Source organism: Dermacentor andersoni, chromosome 7 (assembly GCF_023375885.2).
Source record: "Dermacentor andersoni chromosome 7, qqDerAnde1_hic_scaffold, whole genome shotgun sequence".
Taxonomy (NCBI): Eukaryota; Metazoa; Arthropoda; class Arachnida; order Ixodida; family Ixodidae; genus Dermacentor; species Dermacentor andersoni.
The window spans coordinates 73,048,122-73,071,339 of record NC_092820.1 but is presented as its reverse complement, the minus strand read 5'-3'; the positions used below and the strand labels follow the sequence as shown (position 1 = coordinate 73,071,339).

The following is a 23,218-nucleotide window of genomic DNA, read 5'->3' as shown; positions in this document are numbered from 1 at the left end:
AGACGGTCATGTCCGCTCCTGCAAACTGAAGCAACAAAGAGGTTTTGATATAACAATGCCTATACAAAAACTATTCGAACTTGAGCTCTCTGATTAAGGACACCACGTGCAAATAAGAAACGTCGCGAACATGCAGAGAGAGCACCGTGGCATCGAAGCACAAACGGATAGAGTGCGAACGTGTTCGTTACATTGCTCTCGATGGGGCGACGCCTGGTGTGCCCCAGGGAAATCTCATATTGCTTCACGGGCAAATAAGAGACGCCTCGAACATCTACAGCGAGCACTGCAGGGTGGAAGCCCAAAGGGAAACGACGCGAACGCGGATATTCTCTTCTCCGCCTCCAGGCGCCTTTCCGCTACAGCGCTCGCTTCCCGCACGGCGACAAATATAATAATCGCCGGTTCCACAGACGGGGCATGTACACTTGGGGGTAAATGTGTTGCTTACCCTCCCTCGTTCAGGTATCGTTATATACCGCTAACAAAAGAAAAATGCACAAAACGGAACGCACCTGTAGAGGTAGTGGGTCATGACTTCCATCAGAAGAAAGTGCACCGCGCTCCGCAGCACACCCAAGATGGCGGCGCCTATTTCGCGTGGAGTGCATGGTGGCCTTGGCTTGTCTACCTGTTGGAAGTTTGAAATCTTTGTAAAAATATAAAGGTCCATTGAACTGTTAGCCGTCCATCGCATCTGCGGCATAAGCATCGAAAGGCTGACGCGGCTGATTTAACAAGTTATGTGGCATTTCACACCTGCAAGTCTACTTGCCCGGACTGCGGGTTGGTTAGCAGCTTGGACCCCATGCTGTGGCGGTGCCCCTCGTTACGGGGACCCAATCAAGTCATCAAGGAGTAGTGGAGCTCTGCCATCAAAACTTCCGAGTTTCTTCCCCTACTCCGGGCTGTCCATAGAGCCCATGATGCGGCGGTGAGGCTAGGCCTCCCCGTCCCCACGTGGCAGTGGCCCGCGGTGCTGTTCTAAGTGTGGCGCTTCCCTGGACCTAATAAAGCTCTTTGTCTGCCTGTCTCTCTGTCTGTCTGTGTGTCTGTCTGTCTGTCATGGCTTCTCAGATGTGGTAACCCGTCCCTTTTCGCTTCACCCACATGTAGAAAGCTGGACTGAATTATGCAAAGATATCACCTATGAATCACATGAAAATCGCCGTGGTGGATGCATAAAAGAAAAGTTGCTTCCGCTCCCGTAATAGTGAGCAGGTGTAACCATGAAATAGCAACAGGCAAAGCAGATTGCTTGGAGATGATACTAGCCAGTCTTAAAATGAACGTAGTCAATTTTCGCAACGTCACATCCCACCACACTGCACCACACCCCCCCACACTACACCACAACAGACGACCCCACGCCATACTGCGCACTGGTTAATATGTACGCTGCCCAGCTGGAAGAAAACCGGCTGAAGGTGGTGCGACAGGGAGCGAAAGACGCCAGGGCGACAGAGCGCACTGCCCAGATAGAAGAAGAACAATTTGAATTCTGTGGCTTTACGTGCCAAAACCAGAATTTGATTGTGAGGCATGCCGTAGAGGAGGACTCCGGAATAATTTTGACCACCAGGGTATCTCTAACGTGCCCCCAATGCACGGGACATGGGTGTTCTTGTATTTCGCCTCCATCGAAATGGGGCTGTCGCGGCCGGGATTCGATCCCGCGACTTCGTGTTTAACCGCGGAACACAATAACCGCTAAGCCACCGCGACAGATAGAAGCGCCTGAAGCAGGCACCGCTCAGCGTGGCGCCACCTCTCGAGCTGAGGCAACACTCGCGCCGCTCGGAAATCATGGACCGTTGGCGTTCCAAAGAGCACAGGCAGGCACCCTGTTTCAGCGCCAAGAGGTGAAAATGAAGTGCATGGTGCCATGTATCAGCTTGTTGAATGTCGCTGTAGCAAGTGAGAAATAAAACCTTAGCGTAATGGAAGTTACCACTTTAGTGATATTGTTGACAAATAATAGGAAGAACTCAGAAGCAATATTTTTTGTAACTAGTAGTACGGGCAGTAACTAACGTGTTTAATGTGGTCCTGTACAAAGGGTTGTAGGCTGCATTTCCTTAAGTGTTGAGTCGTTGCCCGGATGTTCTCGCTTGAGTGTCCGGATAACAGCTCTGGCAGCTGGCTCAAGGTCACTTGAAAGTCGACAAAAACGGGAAGTTAAAAGTATTTCATGCTTAAAATTGCAATCCGCGCGGCAATAACACGAAGCTACTAAGAAATCACCAAGAGCGCCGTGGATTTTAGCCGATCTGATTTTTCATACTCAGTGCCTCTGAGATTCGAACTGTCGTATAATTCATCCAGGCTCTGCGATCATTAGTAGCTTGGTAATCTGAAATGGGAGAATGACCACCCAAAAAAGGCATCGGTTCTAGATTCGCTCCTAGGATCGGGACTGATTTCTCAAGTGCCAAACTTTTCGAGAAACTTTTATGGTTTTGTTCTTCGCGCCTGCCAGGAAAATAAATTTACTCTGTTGAATTATGCAGGGAGCACCTAAGAAACTTTAAGTCAATAAAAGTGCCGTAAGCAACGTATTTAGTTTAAGAATGTGTAATTAATTTAGTAGGATGACTAGCTTCACTATGGCCACCTCATTCGGATAGGTGAAGTACCTTTTATGTGATTTCTGTAAGCGAGCTATCACGATATCATTCTAGACTGTATATGCCCTAATGAACAGCGAGTATGTTTGCAAGTTATCGTTTTTCATTCACGCCATTGGCAAGTGCCAAAAAATCTACCATTGCCTCATCGACACTTCATTGGTCTACTAAGCAGGCATACTTGGAACACTTATAATGCGTTAGGAAAGTGATTGCAGTTTCAAACAGGCTATCTCTACTGGAACAACATTAAACGCTTCACTCCTAATTAGATATCAGCCGCTTATCAACAAAATGCACCCATGATCCAGTCGTGTACTTATAATATTGGAAGTACCTAACAGCAAAGTCGAATAAAATGTGGCTTCAAAATTGGCAACGCAATTTTATCATCCAAACAGCATGTGGTAGAGTTAGCCTGCCGTTGGCATAAACCGCTTTATGGCAGAGAGGTGGACAAAGAAAAAAAAGGTACAACGAGCTTGTATGTTTTCTTCTTTTTTTATGTCTCTTCGCTATTTTGGGCTAAAGGAATTACGACAGTGAGAATTCCAGACAATTGAGACCAACAGTCAGTCCTTCTACAAATAAACACAAAGAAAGAAAGACTTGGCACGTAACTCGTTCTGACATTTTCAACCGCCTCATCTCCCTAGCGGGTTTATTTCTCTTTTGTTTTTTCATACAGAAATTACCGTAAAATACCTTATTTAATAGCAAGCTTATTTCCAAATTCTGTGACCCTAAGTTCCTGTATTGTTGCACTTCCGGAAACCAAGTTCATTTAGCCGTTTAGGTGATCGTTATTTCATATTTAGTCTGCTTTTATACTATAAAGGAAGCGTTTCCTAATCTGGTTCTGGTGCGCTATCATGTAATAAATCATTTCCATTGATTGCGATCTTTTATTAACTACCATCGCAACGTGCGGTCGATAGCGGGGATAACAGTGCCGTGGCGTTCTGCCATGCAATGACAAACAGCAAACAGAAGCGAAACCTAAAAGAGTCGTTATGCGAGGTGATTTCCCGGAAAATAAAAACAAAATCTCCTGTGGCAGATCTACTCATTCTTTTCCTTGAGCTGGATTAGTCTGGAAAGAAACTTACATTAGTAGCACGATAAATCGGAACACGTATTGAAGTAATTAGCAAGAATCACTAAGTAACTCGTTAATTACTTTCCGGCACATATTGTAATTAACGAATTGTAGCCTCTGAGCTAGAAAAATGTATACGTTGGAAATTAATCTCCAGGTTGACACCATGTTTCAATATATTATTTCCCAAGGTATCGGGCAGAATACATTAGCTTTCCAGTTACTTTTTTGCTTCAATGCATTAAAGAAGGTATCGTTAAAGAAGTAAATAGAACAACAATGAATTTTCACAGCGATATTAATGGTGCGTTACTACAAGCTAGTATACTTGCAGCTTCACCGAATTGGTATTCCACAGTTTAATAAGTTCAAAGCGCAAGCAAAGACAGAACAAGAAACACAGACAAGCTCTTGCCTGTGTCCCTTGGCGGCCTCTCTTCGTTCGCACTTTAAACTTATTAGATCCAAACTAGTGTCATTCTAGAAATATAATACTAAGTAGATGCGCCTTTTAAACTCTAAGGCTACCATTGCTAAATTGCAATATGTGCCATAAAGTAAATGATGAAGGCGGAAATTAGTGAATTTGTAAAATCAGCTGAATATGTGTTTCCATTTTTCGTGCCAGGGATATCCGTCTCTCTGAATAATCCAGCTAGAGCTAGAACTGTTTCATCTCAGAGTGGCGATCTTTATAAATCAAAAATCTTAAATATTAATAAATGACCAACCCGTATAATAGGTTCAGCCGTATAATGCGGCCACTGTGCGAATAAGTATTATTTTTTTTTTTTATTTTTGAAATGCCAGAACTACTCCTCACAGCATACTGTGGCCAGTATTGTAAAATGCATTTTGCGTTATCTCCACTCTTTCTCATCAGCAGCTTGTTCTAGCCACGGTGCATTACATGCCTTACGAAAAAGTACCTGACTGTTCGGCAAATATTTTAGTTTGGCGAAATAAAGCGCGCACACCGCAATGACTACAACAGTAGCTTACGGTGCAGCAGCGACAGCAGTAGTAACTCGTCAGTGAACTATACTGGATGACATTCTAAGAATTTAATACAGGCTTTACAAACAAAGAAATTGCTCTGCAACAGTCATCTGTGCCTCCAGGCTCCAAAACACAGTTCCCAATAGACATCAAAACGGAAAGAACCTCGCCTGTGCCATGATGTCACGGAAGTGTTCAACCCTTATCGGTTTGCACACTTGTACAAGTTCCCTCCGACTTAGACAACGGCGAATTTGCGAACTGTATTTTCAGGTTGCCAACGACTAAACTAGCGCGTGTGCAAAACTTCCGTGAGTTCGCTCCTTTCTGTCTCTTCCACTGTGCCGTTACGTAGGTGTGAATCACACTTGTCTATAAAGTGGTCAGCCGGCCGATTAGGTCGCCATCTTTTGCAAGAAAATAATAGCAAAATAAATGAAAAAAAAAAACTACGGGCCCGGACCGCCATGAGATGACGCATTGTCACGCCTCATGCTCCGTCTACGACCTTACATACCAAGCAGGAGCTGAACTCGCAAAAATTTTCCATTCTAAAGCGCAAAATGATCCATTGAGTGAGAAGTCTGTATTCTGTGTCTGCGAAACGGCACCTGAAGTCCTATTGGCTGCGACGCACAGTCACAAGCGCGCCTCGACGTAGCATAGCGGGCGAGAGGGAACGCGTGCTGCCTCGATAGCGCGGCAGGCGTGGCTTGAGAGGAGGGCGCAACGCCACGATGCCATGCCAGCTTCGCTCTCGCTCTCGGAAGCCAGTGCTATCCCCGCGTTCCTTGTGCGTGCAAACGCTCGCCTGGGGCCCTATAACGTAAAACTATTCCAATATGTTTCTATTCCAATCTCCTGACGTCAAATTTGCGTAACCACCAACGCAAGCACCGGGCGGTCACCCGCAGGTTTGTCTGAACAGACCTATCAAACGCTCTCCTCGTTCATAGGAGGTCACTTTTGTTTGCTTGAAAAACGAATAACATTGCCTACACTGAGCGGCTTGTCGTATCTAATTGGCTGACAAGAGGCGAGGAGAACGCTAGAGTGGAGAGGGATTCGATGGGGCCGAACCACTGCACTGAAAGTCGATAACCGGATGAAGAGGGTGGTGCCGGCGTCTACGATTGGTCGGCTTTCCCTTACTTAGCTTGCGGTGGCTGGTTGAAAATCGCGGCGGCATGCAACGGAAGCTCAAGAATGACGCTAAAACGGACCCTCAGCAAAGAAGAGTTGGCAGAATGAGGGGGTAAACGTGCCGAAAGTGCTCGAAAACGTTACACGGCCACGCAAGAAGTTTTATTATTCGCAAATAAACCCATGCTCTCCGGCAGATGCGAGTAGCCAGCGTCTGAGCGATCGGCGGCAGCCATCTTCTATTCCTTTCGGAACGGGGCAGCCTGCGGCTATTCCGAAGAAAAGTCAGTTTTGTTCGGCATATTAATGCATATTTATCGCATACACGTCACTTTGACGTGGTGAGTTCTTGCGGCTTTGTGACGTCGCGTGACAGGCAGATGAAGTGAGTGCAGCCCGAAAACTTTTTACCAATAGCCGAGGGCTAATAGCGAAAAGGGGTCGAATCAGAAATAACTGTTTTTCGTTTTTCTGTCAAATCATGCACAATCAGTGTGTACACATCATATCAGATGGGGAGGTATCACGGTTTTCGTGACGTCGCGTGACAGACAGGTGAAGTGGGGGTGGTCCAAAAAAGTTTTTGACCAATCGTGGAGGGCTGATAGCAGAATTGGAATAGAAGAGTTTGGAATAGTTTTACGTTATAGCGCCCCTGATTTCTAACTGAGCCTCGTTAAGGCCGAATCATAACGCGCGAAGCGTCTCAGCCCGCGAGGAGTTCCTAACTCGAATGATCGCTCAGCGGCATTTAAATTGGACCTTTGTGGTTTCGCGTTCACAACACTTATAAGGCACTTATAGGTCTCATCGGATTTTTTGTTCGTAAGTGTTACGTTAATAAGATGTGCAACAACAAGATTGGCTGGGATTAGCTCTTACGAACAATTGTAGCTTAAGAGCTATTTGTGAATGGGCACATATATTTTCACACAGAAACAACTGCTAAGGAGCTCACGCCGAAGCAAAGCTTTTTTTGTTCTGGGGCGCACTGTGCCATTGGCTGACCGCCTTCACTAATTAAATGTCCACCATTGCGATTGGCTTACAAACTGTCTTACGAACCGCTTTCACGCAAGAACGTGTTTGTTAATAGGGCTCCTGGCTTTGGCAGCACGCTACGCAGCGCACACGCAGCCGGTCACTGGGCCACTCGAGACAAGCTTGATTAACATTTGTACAGTCGAGTGCAAAAGTCTACGGACCACGGCATACGCAAAAATAGTAACAATAATTGCTACTATCACTGCCGTGCAACGTTAAATATTATAAAAAGAAGGCGCTGGTCAAATAGGCGCACGTGTACAGTACACTGGATTTCGGCCTTTATATCTAGGCTGAGAAGAAAAAAGAAATTTAGCGGCCACTCTGGACCTTTAAATTTTGCGCTCGACTGTAGGCTTGAATTTTCGTTTTCATTGACACCACATCGCTATGTTTTCGCCGCTTATTACGAACCCACAGCACCTGCGCCGAGTAGTCATCGTAGTTTTGAAGTGGTCCCAGGTACACCATTGGCATGTAGATCACGTAGGCCAACGTCTTCCAGTATGGTGGCCACGTGGTGCGACTCTCCTCGGGCTTGTTTCGCTCAGCACGGATTAGGTCTACGCTGAAACTAAGGCAGCGCAGTATGTTCCAGTGGAAGGCGATGTAGGTCACCATGTGAGCCTCGTACCCGTATTTGTCGAAGATGTGCTGCGAAGGAAAGGAACAGCCGCCCCTTAGTTTGCACAGAAGACAGGCGACATTAAAATTCAAATAACAAATAAAGGGACCCATTGATTGTTATCTAAACTGAAGTGAGAGGTCCGCTGCGGCAAAAGTAAACTGCTATTTTATTTTTATATCTATTTATTTATTTATTTACTAGTAATGTATTCGAGATGTAGGCAACAAGTATAGCGTATAAGTATGGCGTAACCAGTATGGCGTATAGCCAGCGTCCGCCCGTGCCTAACGCCTTTTCCTTGCGTGCGCGTTCTTTGTTTGTTCGGTAATACCTCTTTCTTCAAGTTCAAGTATATCTTGTCACCGGCTTTTGTTTAATGATTGAAGAATTTCTACACAACTGAAAGGCAACCTTTCAGCCATCTAGCAGTTCGCCGCCAAATGCGAGGCAGGCGCAATTGAAACAAAGGCACGAGTAAATGAATATATAATTTGCCACATAGTTTTAGCTATAGACCGTATAAAACAGTCTTGTAGCGTTCATAGGCATTACAGGAATTACATCCCCCTGATGACTTCTGAGACTTTAAGGGTTTATTAAATAACGATGATGATCACTTCACGAATAGTCACATTAAGCGAGCAAAGAATAAACTTGCAGAGGTTTGCAGAGTGCTGCAATTAAAAAGAAAAACTATAAGTACAGTCAAACGCACGCAAAAACACAAAATCGCTTTCGAATAACTATCGAAATCGATGACAACTACAATAGAAAAATTAGTGATAGAGAGACAATATTATTGTAAATATACTGTTTCATTCTTTCTTAGGAAGGCTCCTAAAGCATTCAGAGCCCGTTGTTGCGCTGATCAAGTGTCACCACCAGTGAAAGCAACATGCTCTGCCTTTCACATCTTCGTAGCCACGCATGCACTTGGGCGCGCTATCTTGGACCTTGCAACCATTGCTAGATGTAGTCGGCAAATAAAGATGCCAGCCAGCCAGCCAGCCAGCCAGCCAGCCAGCCAGCCAGCCAGCCAGCCAGCCAGCCAGCCAGCCAGCCAGCCAGCCAGCCAGCCAGCCAGCCAGATAGATAGATAGATAGATAGACAGACAGACAGACAGACAGACAGACAGACAGACAGACAGACAGACAGACAGACAGACAGACAGACAGACAGACAGACAGACAGACAGACAGACAGACAGACAGACAGACAGACAGACAGACAGACAGACAGACAGACAGAGTAGGATAGATAGATAGATAGATAGATAGATAGATAGATAGATAGATAGATAGATAGATAGATAGATAGATAGAAATAGAAGTCAGGATGGGAGAGAGGATAGATAGTATGAAAAGGAAGTAGCTGCCGCCTTCTACGTTCACGCGCGACGTCGCGCCTAAGGTCAAAATATTGTTCTACAGACGCGCCCGCTCCTACCAATGACAATCAAGTTTTCTATTCGTCTATTTTTCTTTCCCCTTTCCTTAATTATTCTCTTTTTAACTAAAGGACTAGTTACTTTATCTCCGCTTTCATTAGCTTCATTGTCTCTCGCACTCATGTCATTTAACGCAAAATTTAGAATAACTTCATACCATCCTAGAAGTTCGCCTTTACAACAACAGAATCACTATAAAATAAGGGCAGCACCGCTGCGCATGACTTCAATTTGGTTTTATCTGTACTGTGTTCCCTCTTCAGATGTCTCTATGCATTCTTTCTTTGTCCTACCCTCCTTCGCTCCCCACCCTCGTTCACCCTTCGCATCATGAAGCTAGAAGACCTCGTGCCCAATACAGTGGCAGGGTTAAGTTTCGGTTCAACAACACCGCGAACAGCAATGAGAAAATCATGATGACCTGAAATACAGAAAGAAATAAGCCAGACGGGATATAGTTTCAGCATAATCGCTTACGTGGAAGAAGGTTGTCTCAAAGAAATTCTTCTGCACGATCATGAGAAATGCGAGGACGTAACAGAACGCGGGCACGCGCAGGGCGGACAAGGCAAGGAACGCAGTGTGCTGTCCCAAAAAAGCGAGTGCCACTTCCCAGCCTATCCGGAGAGCCACAAAGAGCGATGTGTAGACAGCGTAGAACACCGGCACTAGCTGAAAAGACAAATGGAAATCAGTTTTTGAGGGGTGAATACGAAAATACTTGGGGCAGAATTCACCAATCTTTTCCTTCGTAACTGTTCTTTTGCCCATGGCCAGCCACCTTCCCTGCCTATAAGACTGACTTCGTAGTTGGCTGCAACTTGCTCTTACGATCAACTCTATAGCGTAGGAGAATCGTGTGAATGCTGGACATTGGGCCGAATTCACTAAGCTCTTGTTTCGTAGGTGCCCATTGCCACTGCCCGATAGCCTTCAGTAATCGCATGTCCAGAATATTCTTCGTCTAGAACTCGTTTTTCCTAACAATTACGGCCTAAGAGCTTTTCAGCTCGCACTTGCGGAAACCTTTGCTAGACTTGCTCTTAAGTCGAAATTCCAGCCAATCGCGATGCTGTGCATATTATTAGTGAGGGCATCCAGCCAATGGCCAAGAGCAGAATACGATCCCTTGTGAATGCGGCCCCTGTCCTGTATTCACCGAAAAGCACTAACGCTAAAACTGTTCGTAAGGTTGAATGCCTGACAATTTTGATGCTGCGCATATCATTGGCGAGGGGTGATGGCCAGACGGGCAACTCTTACGACCAAAAAACTTTTCCAATTGGGCCCCTGCACGCTCTAAAGACACTTAGGACAAGCATCATACCGGTTTAGGCATGTACATCATGTATGCTTTCATAGAACTTCTAGGCGTAGCTCTCGTGTTGTTACGGCTGCTTAAGTTTTTATTCACCTTTATTGCTGGAACACATGAAAAGCACCGAGAACCGAACGATCGTACACAGTCGCTACAGCACGCCGCATATCTGCGGGTGTCTGGCTATTTGTGTACTGGCACTAAGTTTCATGTACTCCAACTGGCATACCACTTTTGAAAACTTCCTCTATCTCCTGTCTCGGCATAGCGGTAAAGCTTATAAAAGATAACATGGAAGTCCACACTCATTTTCGAATCCACGCCGGAACTGCGGATCACCTTAAGTCGATATTGTGTCGAGAACTTCAGTGCATTTTTCAGCATCTGAATTTCAATTCCGCTACACTATGTAGCATTATTTAGATGCCTACAATTCAAGAAATGCAAATGTGTCATAGGCGTTATCTTGGAAAAAATTACAGAACACTCGCTTACGTAATGTGTCATTACCAATAGATGTTCTTGCGCAAAGCTTGACCGTTTCCATAGCCGACCATAGTTCAAGCTTCCCACACCATAAGAAGGGGAAAAACCTAGGCCGCGAAACACTATACTCCTGCATACATGATGTGGGGCTATGCGTATAAATCTTTTTCTTACGCAATGTTATCTCTGTATTAGAAAACCGCTAAACACCGTGTTGGAGTGCTTCTTTCCATCCCGCAGCCAATAGAATGGCTAGTCTTTAGCGTCTAAGATAGTGCCAAAATAAAAAGAAACAGTCGCAGCTTCCCTCGAAATGAAAATCATCGATTCCGGTAGCAAATTAGTAGAAAGGTATGCAAAGTAAGGATAGTAGCGTTATCGGTCATGTAAGCTCGCAAGCATTCGCTTACTGCATAAATTAACAAACCTGGTATCACGCGCGCAGAAGTGAACATGAACACATCCTACTCGATGACCGCGGAAACTCGCTGTCAGAATGCTGGAGTGAGGAAGCGCGGTAGCAGCAGCGAGGGAATGAACTTTCGTGCTGCCTCTCGCTTCAAACTGAACTAATAGGCGAAAGCGGTAATGCACACGAAGCTATCAGCACTCGGGGCTCTCTGTCCCCATCGCAGATCGCTTTCAAGATAGGACCTGCACGACTGTGCCATACGCAGCAGCCAGCGATGTAGAACGCCCCCGTCCCCCTGTTTTCTCCCGGTGCGTTATGCGCAACGAAAGACCCGCTTTGCTCCCTTGTGTGCGTGAGATTGAGCCGCCATCGTCGGCTTACGCTCGTTCGGTTTCGCTCGCGCATACAGCATACGGCGAGTCGCGACGTTGTTATCGCCCTTGAATTTTATACAAAACATCATGGCGACGACGACGGCAAAAGTGCGCCTGAAGTATCCATATAATTGAAATCTAATAAAAAATTTAGAGCGAGACGGCTATGCTATTTTATTCCCTGTCAAGATAAATCGACAGCTCTCTCCACATCGATACAGATAATATCTATCTATCTATCTATCTATCTATCTATCTATCTATCTATCTATCTATCTATCTATCTATCTATCTATCTATCTATCTATCTATCTATCTGTCCATCCGTCCGTCCGTCCGTCCGTCCGTCCGTCCGTCCGTCCGTCTGTCTGTCTGTCTGTCTGTCTGTCTGTCTGTCTGTCTGTCTGTCTGTCTGTCCGTCTGTCCGTCTGTCCGTCCGTCCGTCCGTCCGTCCGTCCGTCCGTCCGTCCGTCCGTCCGTCCGTCCGTCCGTCTGTCCGTCTGTCTGTCTGTCTGTCTGTCTGTCTGTCTGTCTGTCTGTCTGTCCGTCCGTCCGTCCGTCCGTCCGTCCGTCCGTCCGTCCGTCCGTCCGTCCGTCTGTCTGTCTGTCTGTCTGTCTGTCTGTCTGTCTGTCTGTCTGTCTGTCTGTCTGTCTGTCCGTCTGTCTGTCCGTCTGTCCGTCTGTCTGTCCGTCTGTCCGTCTGTCTGTCTGTCTGTCTGTCTGTCTGTCTGTCTGTCCGTCCGTCCGTCCGTCCGTCCGTCCGTCCGTCCGTCCGTCCGTCCGTCCGTCCGTCTGTCTGTCTGTCTGTCTGTCTGTCTGTCTGTCTGTCTGTCTGTCTGTCTGTCTGTCTGTCTGTCTGTCCGTCCGTCCGTCTGTCCGTCCGTCTGTCTGTCTGTCTGTCTGTCTGTCCGTCTGTCCGTCTGTCCGTCTGTCTGTCTGTCTGTCTGTCTGTACACGTGTGCTTGTGTAAGCATACAACCTTTGTCAAAACTATACAGCCTACTCTGCGCCTTGCCCATACATTAAGTTCGGCTGTGTGCTTCGGTTCTTGGGGGGCTCTCAAAGGTCAATAAGAGAGTTTTTTCCCAAGGACCTTGGTACCTTTTACGCAATAGAGAAATTCCTTTAAACAGACGTAAAGAGCTTTTCGGTCTTAGGCAACGTAGCCCGTGTGCATTTTACAAAGCATCTACTTTCGCTAAGTAGAAACATGACATCTTGCTTACCGACGGCGCGATGCCGGCGGTTGCCCTGCTCAGCAAAGGGTGCAGAATGAACCACTTCCAATTCGACGTAACAACAGATCGCACGGTCGTCCAATCCCAGTTCGTGTCATCCTGTTCAATGAAAGCCACGACATAGATTGGCAGTAGATGGTATCCACGCATTGTGGAATTAACAAGAGCGCCGAAATATGTGAATTCCATGCCCGTAATTGAAAAGGACTTAGTGCATGGCAATAATTTGTAAGAATGAACGCGGACCATTCTATTGATTTATCAAATATAATTGAAACCCCCCCCCACCCTAAAAAATTTGCAAGAAGTATCATAGACGTCGCTCGAGACTCAACTTATTCTGTCCCTCTTGACTTCGTAGTGTGTTTCGGAATCTGTAAACATAAATAGCATCTTTGATACCTTCATCGTATGACTGCAACTGCCGTGGCTTGAAATATGAGCCATCACCGCGAATTCAGAAAAGTGAATTTTATCGCCACTGCTTCGCAATGTAATGTAAGTAGCGTCGACTAGCCGAATGCAAAACGCTTCTTGCGAGCTAAAGTCTTTCTTCATTTCTCAGATAGACCACGCAGTTACTTGTGCCCGTAATTCCAAAACATCACTGTGTAAGTGCTTTTTCTCGCTGGTCTGCGCTTGAGTGCAAGGCAGTCGTGATATCAACACCGTCATAACGAGGTGAGCACACGTGTGATGACCAACCGCGGACAACGTTTGCGAATGGGAGTTTTGTGATTATGGACCCTGATATTAAATACTTACGCATTAAACGCTTGTGAAACGAGTTCAGTGCTGCTCGAAGGCACCTTTTGTGACAAAAGCAATTCCTTTTTTTTTCACTCCAATGTATTATTTAAGCTAAAATGCAAACTTGTTTAAAATTGATATTTGGGCCCGCATTTTCCGAGAAAGCGTTTTGTTTCTGGCTATAGTTTCCGCCGAAACGACAGGGAACAAGTTATCATGAAAACGAATGCTCCTGTATTATGCGCTGCTCAGTATCACAATGTTTGGGCTATCAAGACTATGGAGGGATGTGAAATTGGAGTTCATTTTTCGTGTCTGACAGTTTATATAGTTGGAAGGAAGGCAAAATGGGACAATACCTGACTGGACCTTCTCTTACATAAAACTAAGCGGTACCGCAGCCTCTTTGCAATAAACATTTATGCGTCATACTGGACTATGAGCCAGACCGCAAGGTCTGGCTCATATAAGCCGCCTGTGCAGAACAATCCAAGCCGAGTTTCAGGCCTGTGGATTTCCAATCCTGTCAACTATATTTATACATTAAGCACACTGGGAAGCTTTCGCTAGGGCCAAACCCAGATTTCCCCATCAAAATACGTGTGAAACGCAGAGATGAATCGGTGAATAAACCGCGAGACCGATTTGAGTGAAATGCGCTTCATTTTGGAGACAAAGTTGTAGTGAGTGACGGAAGTATTGTTTTCATTTAGATTTTATTTTATTTACAAGAGCTTCCGAATATTGGTATGTTTAAAAAGCTCAAGCACGATCTTTAGAATTGTGTACCTCCGCAACTAAAAGAGACAGCACGGTTCTGTAAAGTGGACGCGTCAGAGCAACTAAAACGGACATATTTTACATATGAATTGACAGCTTGTGCGATATTGTTACAGGGTTTACAAAGAGAGAGATGCATTTATTATGAGAGAAAAGCTGAGAGGTCGGCCTGAATCAATGTTCTGACCTGCTATTCAATGTTGGGGAAGGGGAATGGCTGTAGAAAGAGAGAATATAGAATACGTTCATTGTGAGGATGAAGACGGTGGTGAAAATCTTGTATGCTCCAAGACTCTTCAAAGTCTCTTGTCCAGTCCGCTGTCACACAAAAATCTGTTGACAGCCTTCAGATGACGAGGATAAAGGGTATTGCTAAAGGCATGTTCACCAATTAGTGGTATTTTTAGAGTGGTATACAATACATAATTTCCCTCCACCCTACATGTTAATATGTACAGTTTACATAATTATGATGTCGTTATTTTTTACACAGAAAACTTGGTACTTGAGACTACTTTAAGCTTACGACTTGCCACAATTTTTTGTGAAATAATGACGACCTAAATAAAAGCTATTTGCTACAATCAGTGGAATTGAACTTTTCTTTTAAATGCAATAACCTTCAGCAAAACATGTGTTGTTGTCGCTGAGAAAAACGATTTCTCCTTTAAATAAATTTACTCGGGAGCTCCCAAGCTATAGCTTCCTCTAAGCTAAGCAGCTCGCGTGAACAAGCAATTGCCCATGCAAAAGTAATTGCCTAACCTTAAGAAACTGGGACAGAAAGTGAACATTGATGTTTAAATGTCCACACTGGAGAAACTGTCAAAAACGGTGCGTGATAACTTGTTCGGTAAGAGCACAAAGGAAAGCTTGGTCGAGAAAATATAGAAACCCGTTTGTCGAATGCACAGAAGGAGTGTTGTACAATATTTCATTATCTGTGGAAACAGATACGATGGTGAAACATAGCGGTGCCTCAATGACTGACTACGTGAGCATGATCATAATGTGGAAAAACATCTCTTTTTTGTTATTGACACGATATAAGGAGATGTTGGGGAGCAGATACGGTGCCGGCTAATCCTTGGCTCTCGAACATGTAGTGGGTGCCAAATACAGCTGCAGCATTTAACATACAAGAATATACAACATAGGTACAACAAAGTTGCGTCGTCATAATCATGCGAGTAAAAATAACATGACCAGATTGCAAAGACCAACTTAAAGTGATAATGCGAACAACGGTGTCATATAACAAATTAACACCCCAACAGCGATGTTCACCACAATAACATTGCATATGCACCTCGAGAATAAAAATAACGATTTCTCTCATAATAATTTTTTTTCATGCTTTCCATGCCTACAAAGCTCGACTGGAATTTTGCCGAGGAATGTGGTAAATGTGGCTGCAATAGAAGAATGCGAAACTGCGCAATCCTTTATGGCTACTTTTTTCAGTGCCCTCGAGAGATTTGCCGACCTCTCTGCCTTTCTGCAGATAAATTTACCCCTCTCTATCTCTCAAGAGATTTGTGAAGACAGCCTAAAAATAACATGTACAAAAGAAGAATGTGCAAGCCATCGACAGTATCACCGTCAAAGAAAGAATAGCAATATCTGAGGATTGAGCGAAATAATAATACCTGAACGTGTGTGCTCGCGAAATTATGACTCTCTGTGGCATCTTGTTTTCCAATTAGGTGCCAGAGAATACATAGTTTTTTTGACAATCTTCTTATTCTTCTGTTCATGTGTACTTTTTCCTGTGTACGCTTTCCTTTTTTCATGTATATATGTGCACATGCAATAAATAAAGTCAATTGGAAGTTAGCGCTCGTCCTTCTTCCTCGTCCCCTGCCATTTGTTCATTTTCTGCGCTACACTGAGCACCCACTGGACCAAACCTATGCTTTAAGTACTTCATTGTATTGTACATGTATACTCACCTGTTTTTGCTGAAGGCCGTACGGGCTGGGTCTGAACCCACCTCGCTTTTCTTGCTGGAGGAACGCATCTAATAAAGAAAACATCAAAGAAAGACAGTTGTAAAAGTACTGTCGTGACCTTTCATTTGCATAGTCCTTTGTGGCACTGCATACACAAGTGTACTCGCCAGGATGACACCTCGTAATCGCAGGAAATAAACTCGCACATAATTATTCGTGAAAAGGAAGCGATAAATGTGTAGGTGAAGCGCGCGCTTTAACAAAGCTCTTAAAATGGTCCCCCAGTCTCGTAGGCGTTTGTTTCATTTTCGGAACAGGAAAGAGGAACTTGTCATTTACCACAGAAGCGACATCGGTCAGAAGTAACCTGCCCATCAGTGTGCAACTTGAATGCAATTCTATATTTTGATCTTTCGGGTTTCGGTTAATTCGAAACTGTCGCAGATTCCGAGCTACACTGATTCAGTAGCTGCAATTCGTGAAACCAAAGCGGTAGCGCTGCCGAATTCTGTCGGGCTACTACACTGGACTGGAAAACGTTATCGTGGCCCTTGGGTACGCGCTTAGCGCGTAACGGGCATCTCCCACGTATAAGGAACCGACAGGGAGTACCTGGCGGCCGCTTCGCGGGCCTGCTGGACGGCCCATTGCTGGTCGGCGAGTAGGGATGAGCTTTTGAGGCACTTCTCCCCCTTGTCCGAGGTAGAGTCGGGGAGAGCGTTTCTACACTGACAGAGCATGTGTGCGAGTGTCGCCGTGTCTCCGCACGAGGGGCACGTGGCGCTGGGGTGCGCGTCGAGATAGAAAACGTGTAATTTGGCGCGGTTTGGGTTCATGTGCGTCTGTAGTAAGCGTAGCGTTAGCGCCTGCGGTCTGTTAAATTTGGGGAGTGATGGCGGAAACATGCTGCTGAAAGTTGTTCTTCAATATTGGCCTTTGTATGCCAAGTGTATTAAAGAAAAAACAACGAGGGAATAAAATGTGTGCGTGGAGTTAGGTGGTTTCAGCATGTCTATAAGTAGCGGGCTCTCTTTTATTTTGTTCTTTTTAAGAATAATCATACATACACATACATAAACGCAGGGTGTTTCAGCGAACACTTTCAAAAATCTTTAAAAGTTGCCTGTGGCAGATATCACAATTCTAGTTCATGAGCTGGTCTACTCGAAGCGGAGGACAATACTTGCGCAAAAAATTGAGAGGCAAAGTCGACTATTTATTAAACATTAACTGATTAAGTTTTTAATTAATTACATTATGGCCCATATTGCAATTTACAAATTATATCCGTGGAGTTCGCAAGGTGGATCCACTTGGAACCAATTTTCAATATACCATCAGTTTCGAGATATAGGACGCTATAACGTAAAACTATTCCAAACCTTTCTGTTACAATTCGGTAATCAGCCCACCGCGATTGGTCAAAAACTTTTTTGGACCACCCCCACTTCACCTGTCTGTCACGCGACGTCACGAAAACGGCGATAGCGCCCCACTTGATATGACGTGTACACACTGATTATGCATAATTTGACCGAACAAAAAAATTATTATTTGGGATTCGGCGCCTCTTTGCCATTATCCCTCGGTTATTGGTCAAAGTTTTCGGGCTGCACCTACTTCACCTGCCTCTCACGAGACGCCACAACACCGCAAAAACTTACCGCGTCAAAGTGACGCGTACGCGTTAAAGATGCATTACTATGCCGAACAAAACTGAATTTTCTTCTAAATAGCCGCAGTCTGCCCTGTTCCGAAATGAATAAAAGATGGCTGCCGCCGATCGCCTAGGCACTCGCTACTCGCCCCTGCCGGAGAGCATGGGTTTATTTGTGTGTAATAAAACTTTTCGCATGGTCGTGTAACGTTTTCGAGAACTTTCGGCATGTTTACGACCTCGTTCTGCCAACTCTTCTTTGCCGAGGACCCGTTTTAGCCTCATTCTTAAGCTTCCCTTGCATGCTGCTGCGATTGTCGACGAGCCACCGCAAGCCAAGTAAGAGAAAGCGGACCAATCGCAGACGCCGGCACCACCTTCTACATGGTTGTCTATATTCAGTGCAGTGACTCAGCCCCATCGAATCCCTCTCAACTTGAGCATGCTCCTCGCCTCTTGTGAGCCAATTATATAAGACAAGCCGCTCAATGCAGGCAATGTTCGTTTTTCAAGCAAACAAATGCGACCTCCTATGAACGAGGGGAGCATTTAATTACTATATCCTATACTAGTGCTATATCCCCACTCTTTACTTGGCCATTTGCCGAGTTCTACCTCGACTCTTGTGACTATATTTCTTATTTGTTCAGTGTTCAAATTAAGACTGGCCATTTTGCACTCCTTTCTCTCTTTCCCCACTGCTTATCCCATATTCGAAATGATGTGTTTATGGTCAGTCCCTATGCTGTTATACCCTTCGTCGTCAATGACCATTTCTCTCAACTTATTGTGAATTCTTTCTGTCATCAGACAGTAATCACTGCTCGATTGATGGTTCCTCACTTCCCACGTGATCTGCCTTTCACACTTAGGCCCGGTATTCACGATAACGAGATTGTGTTGCTCACAAAGATCTAGCATTGACTTCCCGTTGTTGTCGGCATAGCCATCTAGATCCTGTATGTGGGCATTCTTTTCACTAATAGTGTAATTTCGGCATCATTACCGAAACCATTAATATCAGTACTTATGCATTCCACTAACTCTTGATCCTTATCAATGCAATTATTTCCGGTATAGAAATACGTTACGCCAAGCCAAGTTTTTTTCTCACTCATTGTACCTGATAACCAAAGATGCTCTTGACATTTTGAATTTACTGTTTTGTATTTGGCTCCCTGATGGATGAGCATTAAACGCGGACGCTCCACGCCATCTGGTGCAGAGCGCGGCCGCCAAGTTGGATGGCTCTTGGTGGTGGTACGGCTGGGGGCGACAGCGACACAGAGGCTAAGATTTTTTATGGGGTTTTACGTGCAAAAACCACGATCTGATTATGAAGCATGCTGTAGTGGGGGACTCCAGAGATTTGGACCACCTGGGGTTCTTTAACGTATACCTAATTTGAAGTACACGAGCGTTCTCGCATTTCGCCCTTATCGAAATGCCGCCGCTGCGCCAAGAATTCGAACCCGCGACCTCCCGCTTAGCAGCCCAACACTTTCGCCACAGTCTCACATTCCACCCGCTTAAACTACCTACTCTCTTTATTTATTATTTCCTTAGTTGCTGAATACTGCTATGTATTCTCGGCATCTCGGGGTATCATTAATTATCATTGTAAATGTTCACATAACATCTACAAATCATCACACTGACCGTTTATTTCTAGAAGTGGTTACAAGATACCCAGATCCCAGATACGTCTAATCCTTTTGAAGTCGTCTAGGAAGGCTGTGTCTTCTGAAAGACTCCCGGCTTGAACTTGAAGGTTGATGCGTTTACAGGCATTTTGGTGGATTTTTGAAAACCAGGCAGTTTATATTTTCAGCAGACCGAAAACGTCGCTGTACCTCAGCGTTTGTTTGAGAATGTCCCACTATCGGGCCGCACCTCAACCAAGTACCAATCAACCTCAGTCAAAGCTCCACATCCCACTTGGCCCGGCTTGGATGGTTCAAACGGTTTCTCGTGGCACACATTCAGCGAGCGCTGGAGCGTGGCCAGAAAAACGCCCTGGAATAGGAGCGTTGTGTCTCTTGCTACAAGCAGTTTTTATCCTAATAACTCAAGGAAGGCAAACATATGTGTGTACAAAGTCGTACAAATTTTAGTTCTTGAAAGTTTTTATCGTTATGACTACTATTATAAGAATTAAGTGTGCACATAGCCTATTAGGAGGCTGGCAACGAGTCTTTGCGGATGTACTTCCGTCGCAATATATGTTTCTGATGTTATTCAGCACAATTTTTTGTTAGTTCTTGAGATTTATTTTAGCTTTATGAGCTTCACAGGACTTCGGCAGGCTTGTGGTACAACTGAAGTGTTGAGGGGAGTAGTCTAACCTAAGCAAAGGTTTCTAAATAGCCCACAGACATTTTGTCTGTGGAATAATACAGATCAAGTCTGTGGAGTACGTGTAGACTGGTGCACTCATGCTTATCAACTGACGTCTGTAAAGTGTCTGCGAAAAATAATGTCACCTGGAAACTTGGGAATATTTTGGTTATTTGTTTCTACAAACAGTACATGAGCTGTCAATACCTAATAAGAAATGTTTGTAGGGAGGCAAATATATGCTAAAGCAAGCTTAGGACAAATGTATATACTATCTATACTGCATGGTGTTGGGCTGCTGAGCACGAGGTCGCGGGACCGAATCCCGGCCATGGCGGCCGCATTTCGATGGAGGTGAAATGCGAAAACACCCGTGTACTTAGATTTAGGTGCACGTTAAAGATCCCCAGGTGGTCGAAATTTCCGGAGTCCTCCACTACGGCGTGCCTCATAATCAGAAAGTGGTTTTGGCACGTAAAACACCATAATTTGTTTATTTTTGTCTGTACTGCACCCGTTTGAGGGTGCAGTAGGTAGTACTGCATCCTCAAACTGCACCCGTTTCAGATACCCTGTCATTGCTGCGGTGACAGTTGGCGTGACAGTTGTCGAGTCGCTGCTACTTGACGCTTTTTCAAGGTTTCCGCAGTTTCACTATTCACTGTACACTATGCACCACACTTGCCCTTAGTTATCACCGTGCAGGTGCCATCGTCACGGAGCAATGAACTGTTAGACTACGTGGTTTGATGCAGGCACGTGAAGAAGCCTGCTGCGGCACGCGGCTGATGAACTCTCTTAAAACACCTCGAGGGGATTCACGGGCGCCAAACGTCGTTCGACGAGTGCCAGATCCGCCCATACTGATTAACTATTTAGGCATGCACTTTTCCTTCACATGATTGAATCGCCTGTCAGAAGTGACGTCATTCAAAAAGCTGACACGAAGGAGCTTCATGCCTACGTTAAATATATGTCTGGAATTAGAGAAGCATGAGTGCATTTGATGGGCAACTGTATATGTAGATGAGCAGATGTTCGAGTCTGTGCGAAAGGGTAGGATTCGAGCAGACACAGTGGGCGTTGCCTGCAGGTCTAACTACGCCGGTACAGAGAAATTTGGTTGCCAAATTCAGCCAACTACGTTGGCTGCCGGCAGGCGCAAGCGGAAGTCTGCCCACACACCTTCCATGTAGCGTTTCTTTAGGCCTTTGCACCAACAGTTTCCAACATACAAGTGATATATACTCGCTGTATTGACTTACTCTCTTCGTTCATCGAAAATCTCCACATGGCGTAGATCACGGCCGACGCAACCAACACCCAGTGGAACACCTTCATCCGGTTCCATTTCCACCTAGGATGGGATGCACGATTCACTTACACCGAGTATGAACGAACGAGCTAAGATTATGCGATGCTATGTAATTTAAAATGTTGCTGCGTTGACCAATTTACATAGCACTAACAAGAATGAAATGTCCATCTTGCCTCGTTACCTTTCAACGTCAGTTTGTCCTTCTGGTTTTAAGTCTGGTCTTTCTACAACAGCCCTGCCATCTTGTGACATGTTTCTTTTGTTTCCAACTCAGCATGCGCGTTGCCTGACTCTAACTGCGACGGTGTAGAGGACCTCGTTGCACTGGAACTTGGCGGATTGACATTTCACCATAGTACACGTCACGGCTATAATCTATTGTCCCTTGTTTTCAGTGGGAAGAGAAAGTGCATAGTAAAAAAGAAAGAATGAAGAAAGAAAGAAAGAAATGAAGAAAGAAAGAAAGGAAAAAGAAAGAAAGAATATTTCTGCGTTAGCTTGCCATCTGTCAAGCCATATCAATCCATGTTTGAAGCCATCAAGCAATTTTGACGCCCGTGCTTCTCGTAGTGCTGTGCAAAAAAAAATGTAAGCAAAAAATTAAATAATCGGAAGTAACGAACAAGAATTGTCAGAAGCTCGGGGATGGCGTGCAGATGCACTCGTTGCAAAGATTGATGGAAGTAGCAGTAGACAATGGTTATCACGCATCTGGAGGAGCACATTGCAGGCTCCAAGAGTATACATATCGTCAGTGGAAGTGTCCTTTCCGGTCTCAATAAGCTATTTTGTTAAAACCTAAAGTCATGCCGTAGTGAGCGCCCATTTACACTTGAACAGCTTCTCGCGCAGTTCCGCTACAAGCTGAAAGCGCTTTCGAGCTGACGTTCGAGAGCGGAGCCGAAAATGTCAGACGCGAAACGAACTTCAGTGGTCTTGCTTTCTTACTGTGTGTAGAGCAGGTCGAAAACGTGAAGTATTTTCTGGATGTGCTCGACGACATTCTCCCATAAAGCCTACATCGCAGACTGCGTGCCAACACTGAATGTAAGGCAGGTCACACCCAGGTCACACCCAAGTCACACCCAGGTCACACCGAATGGAAAAACGAACGCGGAGCGCCAACGGCGGTAAAACGCTGACGCGGCAGTGCGACCACAGCGGCTGGCGGTGCTCCGCTGTGGCGGTCACGTGACAGCGTGAAAATCTCGCCTCCTATCTTTTAGTTTTATGCTAGGGTGAGAGAGAGAGAGAGAGAGAGAAAACCCTTTATTGTAGGAGAGGTAGGTAGGTAGATACAAGATGTCGCGCGCCGTTTCTTTCGTCTGCTGACAGATCGGCGCTGTGTTTACGTTCTTCGAATTTCTTCCTTAACGCGCGTCATTCCAGACGATGTGGACAAGCCCGTTGTCACTGCGATCACAATCACGTCGGAGCGCTTCCTTCTGCTGCGGCGTCGGCGTGGTTTAAGAGACAAGGATAATGACTTGCTAGGTGTCGCCTCCGCGTCCTCGCATTCGGGGTCCGTCTTGTCGTACAGAGTCGGATATGGTGCATTGTCTCCAAAAAGAACCCTTTGCATCCTAACGTATCGGTGTCGATTCGTTA

General features: G+C 45.3%; 1 protein-coding gene across 2 annotated transcripts in view; it reads right to left on the bottom strand.

The window, feature by feature from the left end:
- The window catches only part of LOC126534307 (protein-cysteine N-palmitoyltransferase Rasp-like), a 76,685-nt gene extending 54,009 nt beyond the window's left edge, over positions 1–22,676 (bottom strand). For both annotated transcript variants that reach the window (XM_050181583.2, XM_050181581.2), the window contains exons 1-7: positions 21,792–22,676; positions 21,558–21,649; positions 16,299–16,366; positions 12,805–12,915; positions 9,466–9,660; positions 7,336–7,566; positions 516–631 (exon numbers count right to left, since the gene is read on the bottom strand). In XM_050181583.2, coding sequence (XP_050037540.1) covers positions 516–631; positions 7,336–7,566; positions 9,466–9,660; positions 12,805–12,915; positions 16,299–16,366; positions 21,558–21,649; positions 21,792–21,862 — 884 coding nt within the window. In that variant the 5' untranslated portion in view covers positions 21,863–22,676. The remainder of the gene's footprint in view (positions 1–515; positions 632–7,335; positions 7,567–9,465; positions 9,661–12,804; positions 12,916–16,298; positions 16,367–21,557; positions 21,650–21,791) is intronic.
- Positions 22,677–23,218: the final 542 nt, after the last annotated feature.